The following is a 7,013-nucleotide window of genomic DNA, read 5'->3' as shown; positions in this document are numbered from 1 at the left end:
AAATTCTTTGAAATCCTAATTAAAATTAATCATATTCTTTCCTAAACCAAATCAGATTCTCAGTATTTAATGATAACAAAAAAGTTTCTCAATCTCCAGAAAAAGATAAAAAGAAATCAGATTCTCTCTCAATCCGAACTTCCCAACTCTGGTCCTAAACCTTGCAAGCAAGAGTTTGATAATAAGACAAGACACACCCCCTACATCCAAAAGAACCAACAATGTATACAAAAAAGAAACAACACAACACAAAACAGAACAAAACTTTCCCTGATCCAGAACCCCATCTTCCCCCTCTCATGAAAAGAGAGAGCAAGTTTGAGAGAAAGCATGTACATAACGCTACAGAATTGAAGCTTCTTCTCGCAACTCTACTCCTCCTTTGCAGTGTTGCAACTCTCCTTCAGTTCATCCCTTTACGTTTCACCAATATCTCACCCTCTAATCTCCACTTGTGCATCTCAAGTGTATCCCAACAACCCCCACCACCCTTTACATCACATTCTACACTCTCACCATCTTCCTCATCCAATACACCACTTTCTACACCCTCTTCAACCCAACTCCTTCCCAATGGCACCATCAAGCGTGCCTTCATCCCTTACGGCTCTGCGGCCTACAACTTCATTACCATGGGAGCATACCGAGGAGGAACCAATACCTTCGCCATCGTTGGTCTTTCTTCTAAGCCTCTCCATGTCTATGGAAAACCCACCTACGAGTGTGAGTGGATCCCTTTCTCTTCTCCAAAACCCATCATTACAATGGGCTACAAGATAATCCCCGACATTTGGGGCTATGATCATGTCTACACTGCTGTGGTTGTCAACTGTACCTTCAACCACACCATCATCAATGGTGAGAACCTAAAACACACTGATACTTTTATTTGCTTCACATATTCGTATTTCTTTTATACTTTATCGTTTATGTATCTGTGAAGTACTCAAACCCATAAAAAAGGTTATGAAAATCTAATATAACATATATATTATAGAAATATAAAATCATTTTTGATGAAAATAAAAAATAAAAACTCTTCTTTTTGTACAATATCTTATCATCCGTTAATTCTTAATTAATATAAGATACCGGTAATAGAATTATATAGACCAATAAAAATAAGTAAGTTTATTGAGTGTTTTTTTTTTAAAAAAATTTACTAATGTAATAATTTTATCCTTGTTAATAATCATTAACTTATTATAAGTGATTTGAAAGCATTAAAGTCTAAGAGAATTATGTATCACTATCAATAAAGAACACAATACATAGAGTAATTGTATTGTTGTATCAGATATCAAATACATAGTGTATTTAATACTCATATTATATATATGCATGATAGGTGACAACAACGGTGGCAAGTTGGTGCTCTATGCCTCCACCTCAGGAGCTGGTGACACCAACTTCAATCTCACTGATAGGATAGAGGTTCTCCAAGAAGCACCAAATACTTTAGATGTTTCACTCTTTGTATCAGAGCCTAAGTATGACTATTTCTATTGTGGCTCTCCTCTGTATGGGGACTTGAGCCCTCAAAGGGTAAGGGAGTGGATCACTTACCATGTGTGGTTGTTTGGCCCAAGGTCACATTTTGTGATTTATGATGCTGGTGGGGTGCATGAGGAGGTGCTAGAGGTGCTGAAGCCATGGATGGAACTAGGGTTTGTGACCTTGCAAGATATTAGGGACCAAGAAAGGTTTGATGGGTATCTTCATAACCAGTTCATGGTGGTGAATGATTGTCTGCATAGATACAAGTTCATGGCCAAGTGGATGTTCTTTTTTGATGTTGATGAGTACATTTATGTGCCACCTAACAATACCATCAAGACTGTGGTTGACTCGCTTTCGAAATACGACCAGTTCATCTTTAATATGATGCCTATGAACAACAAGATTTGCCTCTATGAGGATTATGGCAAAACTTGCAGGTATATTTATTCATGCCTCGATTCAGAATACTATCTTTTCATTTTGTTTGAATCAGGTAAAACATGATTATAAGGTACCTCAATTTTTGTTGATTTTTTTTTTCATCTATTGCAAACAATAGTTTTGTTCCTTGCATTTTTTTTTTTATAATTAGTGAATTATTCCTTACTCACCCTATTATCCTTTATTTTTTTAAAGGAAACAAACTTATGTTATTTCATATAAAATAAGAGAATCAATACAATCCGGACTTAAAAAAACACATGTGGACTAGCAAAAGATCTAGATGCCCATGCTAAGCAATGAGCAACAAGATTAGCTAGTCTACGAACTAACTGTGTATTATAGTTGACTAGGGTATTTTGAATATGAGTGCAACATCTAAGAGTATCTCCAACTTCATTATTCGAAAAGTTCTTGTTGTGGACTCCATCAACGATTGATTTAATTGCAATCCATCTCTACAATGATATTATTTAAGTGCAAAACAAATATTGGTAGAAGAGCTGTGAGGAGAGCCACTGCCTCCACCTCTTGGGGTGTGGGGTCTCCTTGATAACTTTGAGTTCTTGCAGCAATATAAACACCATTAGAGTCCCTCATACAAGCTGAGATGCCAAAAGAGTTGGTGCTCTTGAATAGCGTTGTGTCAATATTGCACTTCATATAAGGGGTAGATGGTGGTATCCATGTGTTATTTTTGGAATTGTTGGTGATGAGAGATTGATGTACTCTTAGGGAGGGGATTTTACCACAAATTTGCTTCCAATCAGATAGATGTTGAAGAGCGAGATGAACTGAAAGCTTCGTTGGTATTTTGTTTACCTTCCAACAACTTTTTATTACTTTGCCTTCAAATACACCAAAATAAAGCCACAAACTTATCAATGTTGACCTGGCTAAAGTTCCCAGTATATGGAATATGAGTGCCTTTATGTCCTCCATGCTATGGGATAATGGTCTCGCGTGGGGGGCTGTCCACAAATGTATGCCATTCATTTTCCAAGCTATTCTCATAGAAAGGACATGCTAAAGGGAAGCTAACTCCTTTGGATGAGAGACGCCATCTGGTTGAGAGTACATTTCAAGCTAATCTCCAAAGGAAAAGTTTCATTTTGTGTGGAACATGCAGCTGCCGTAGTCTCTTCCATTATCCACCAACATGCAGATCATCATTGTTTGTCATCTTCTCCATTATATGATAGTAGGCATATTTCAAAGAAAACTCACCATTCTTACTAAGCTTCCGGGTAATAAAATCTTTGGTGTTTGGAAGACAAATGGGCATTGATAGGATGTTGTTCACGTCACTTGGCAAGAAAATTTCATGGATGTAAGAGTGATTGTTGAAATTGCTACAAATTTCTAGAATATTCTTAAATATAGTGTGTATGAATATGGTAGAACAATCTAGAACTATAATGTGTATGAATATGATAGAACAATCTAGAACTATAAGTGTATATATAAGATAGAAGAATCTAGAACTATTATGATACTAATCTATCATGAAAACTCTAGAAAGACCTAAAGTAATGTAGAAACATTCACCACCATTGAGAGGTTGGTGACTTGAGCCTATAAATAGGCAATTGGTATGTTGTAATTGATCATCCAAGAAATCAATGACATAGCCTTCTTTCTAAAGCATTTTTCTAAAACTATCAACTATCAACCATCATCTAATCAACTATCAACAGTGGTATCAGAGTTATGTTCGGTCATACATTGGGCGTAGTTATATTACCTACCTACCATTCCAAAATCCTCCCAACTACTTCAAAAATTTCCTTTGTACTATTAACCCACTACAATAATATTTTTTCTAAGCTATGCATAACATTACTCAATCATTAACTATTTCTGTCCCTATCTTCAATAGTGAAAATTATGATTTCTGGCATATTAAAATGAAAACATATTTTTCATCTCAAGATTTAAGGGACATAGTAGAAGAAGACTTCACCGTTCCCGTGGATACTTCAGCTCTTAATGCATCTCAAGAAAAAGAGTTGAAGAAAAATAAACAGAAAAATTTAAAGGCGTTGTTTACCTTGCAACAAGCGGTGACTGATCCAATTTTCCCAAGAATTATGGGAGCTAAGACTGCCAAAGAAGCGTGGAACACATTGCAGGAGGAGTTTCAAGGAAGTGTTAAGGTACGTGCTGTTAAACTTCAATCTCTAAGAAGAGATTTTGAACTATTGAAGATGAAGGAGTCTGAGATAGTTAAAGATTACTATTCTAAAGTTAAAGAAATAGTTAATCAAATGAGAGCTTTTGGGAAATATATTCTTGACAAGAAAATTGTAGAGAAAATTCTAATTATTATGCCCCAAAAGTTTGACCCAATCGTGACAACGATTGAGGAAACCAATGATCTGTCCACTCTATCAGAGACAAAACTTGTGGGCTCTCTTGAAGCATATGAGCAAAGACTGTATAGGCATAAAGAAGATACACTTGAAAATGCCTTCCAGTCAAAGTTTAAATTTCAGCCACAAAACAAAGAAAATGGAGGAAAGAAAAATTATGGAGAAACTTCCAGAAGAAGAGAAGGTTCTAGGAATTTCCTTAAGAACAAAACAGATAAAAATCCTCCATGCAATATATGCAAAAGGCAAGGCCACACAGAGAAAAATTGTTGGTTTCGTAATATGCCACAATGCAACCATAGCAAGAAGTTTGGGCACGTAGAGAAAAATTGTCGCAACAAAAATAGGCATCAAGCCAATATCGCAGAGGAGCATGATCAAGAACAATGTATGTTCTATGCCACTCAAGACTCAATAAAAGAAAAGGGAGGAAGGTGGTACTTGAATAGTGGATGTAGCAATCACATTGGCCAAATGATGGAGAGAGGCTACACACTTCACTTTGAAGGAGGTGTATGCAAAATCTTAGACAACAAAAATAAAAGGTCTGAGATAGCCCAAGTAAAGATGAATAAGAGCAATAGAAGATTCCTTCTAAATTTAAAATATGCAACAAACATTGCCATGAAGGTACAAGTTGATGATTCATGGCTATGGCATTGAAGATTTGGCCACTTCAACACACATGCCTTGAAGTTGTTACATGAGAAGAACATGATGAGATATCTTCCAAGCATAAAGGAGAACAATGAAGGGTGTGAAGGATGTCTCCTTGGTAAGCAACACCGATTTCCTTTCTCAACAAGCGGAGCATGGAGAGCGAAAGATCTATTGGAGTTGATACATACAGACGTCTGTGGACCAATGAGGACGCCATCACATGAGAACAACAGGTACTTCATACTCTTCATTGATGACTTCTCTAGAATGACATGGGTATATTTTTTAAAAGAAAAATCAGAAGTCTTTGGAGTATTCAAAAAGTTCAAGGCCCTTGTTGAAAATCAAAGTGGAAAACGAATAAAAGTACTAAGAAGTGATCACGACAAAGAGTACATCTCTCGTGAGTTTGAAAGATTTTGTGAGGATGAAGGCATTGAGCGACAACTTACAGTCGCATATTCTCCTCAACAAAATGAAGTGTCCGAGAGAAAGAATCGCACAGTTATGGAAATGGCTAGATGAATGCTCAAGGAGAAGGGACTACCTAACACATTTTGGGCTGAAGCAGTCTACAATGTTGTTTACATACTCAACAGATGTCCAACTAAGTCTGTAAAAGACAAGACTCCAATTGAAGCTTGGAACGAGAAGAAGCCATCAACAAAGCACCTAAGGGTCTTTGGATCTATATGCTACATTCATATTCCAGACGTGAGGAGGCACAAGCTTGAAGACAAGACTATACGAGGTATCTTCCTTGGGTATAACAATATCTCTAAGGGCTACCATGTTTACAACTTGCAAACTAAGAAACTCGTCATCAGTCAAGATGTTGAAGTTGATGAGTACGCTTCTTGGAATTGGGATGAAGAAAAATTGGAGAAGAACGTTCTTATACCCGCTTAACTACCTCAAGAAGAAGCTGAGGAAGAAGACCGAGGTGAACCACCTTCACCTCCACCACAACAACAAGATCAAGAACTATCATCACCAGAGTCTACTCCAAGACGAGTAAGATCTTTGGTGGACATATATGAAACCTGTAACTTGGCCATACTTGAACCTGGAAGCTTTGAAGAAGCGTCAAAGCAGGAAGTATGGGTCAAGGCAATGGAAGAAGAGATACAGATGATCGAGAAAAACAACACATGGGAGTTAGTAAATCGTCCCCATGGAAAAGATATCATTGGGGTTAAGTGGGTCTATAAGACGAAGCTCAACCTTGATGGAACCATACATAAACACAAGGCAAGGCTAGTAGCTAAGGGTTACTCATAGCAACCCGGAATTGACTACATTGAGACATTTGCACCAGTAGCTCGCCTTGATACCATAAGAGCTCTAATAGTTCTTGCGTCACAAAAAGGATGGAGTATCCATTAACTAGATGTTAAATCTACCTTCCTTAACGGTGTACTTGAAGAAGAGATCTATGTGGAGCAGCCATAAGGATTCGTGTCTGAAGGCAAAGAAAGCAAAGTGTTAAGACTAAGAAAAACACTCTACGGTTTGAAGCAAGCACCTCGAGCATGGTATAGTTGAATCGATCAGTATTTCATGGATCGAGGATTCAGGAGGAGCAAGAGTGAGCCTACACTTTACATCAAGTTTCAAGGTCAGTACACTCTCTTACTCTCTCTATATGTAGATGATCTTATCTACACGGGAATTAATACTAAGATGATGATGGAGTTTAAAGAAGACATGTTGAAGACCTTTGAGATGACCGACCTTGGTTTGATGAGTTACTTCCTCGGCATAGAGGTAAGTCAGAGAAATGAAGGGATATTCATATCGCAAAAGAAATACACAGAAGGCTTACTTAAGAAATTCAAGATGTATGGTTGCAAACCTGTTGCTACTCCACTCATAACAAATGAGAAACTACAGAAGAATGACGGAGCATCAGAAGCTGATGCATCCAAAAACTGAAGTCTAATTGGAAGCCTCCTATATTTGACAGCTACACGACCTGACATAATGTATGCTGCAAGTCTTCTATCAAGATTCATGCAAAGCCCAAGTCAAATACACTTT

General features: G+C 37.4%; 1 protein-coding gene across 1 annotated transcript; it reads left to right on the top strand.

Annotated features, from left to right (window-relative positions):
* The first annotated feature begins 221 nt into the window (after positions 1 to 221).
* Positions 222 to 5,498, top strand: LOC114424101. The gene is made up of 4 exons (XM_028390966.1): positions 222 to 858; positions 1,349 to 1,937; positions 3,881 to 4,378; positions 4,979 to 5,498. The coding sequence occupies exons 1-4, from the start codon at positions 222 to 224 to the stop codon at positions 5,496 to 5,498; spliced, it is 2,244 nt and encodes a 747-aa protein (XP_028246767.1).
* The last annotated feature ends 1,515 nt before the right edge of the window (positions 5,499 to 7,013 follow it).

Source organism: Glycine soja, chromosome 8, assembly GCF_004193775.1.
Source record: "Glycine soja cultivar W05 chromosome 8, ASM419377v2, whole genome shotgun sequence".
Classification (NCBI taxonomy): domain Eukaryota; kingdom Viridiplantae; phylum Streptophyta; class Magnoliopsida; order Fabales; family Fabaceae; genus Glycine; species Glycine soja.
This window is presented reverse-complemented; position numbering and strand designations above follow the sequence as displayed.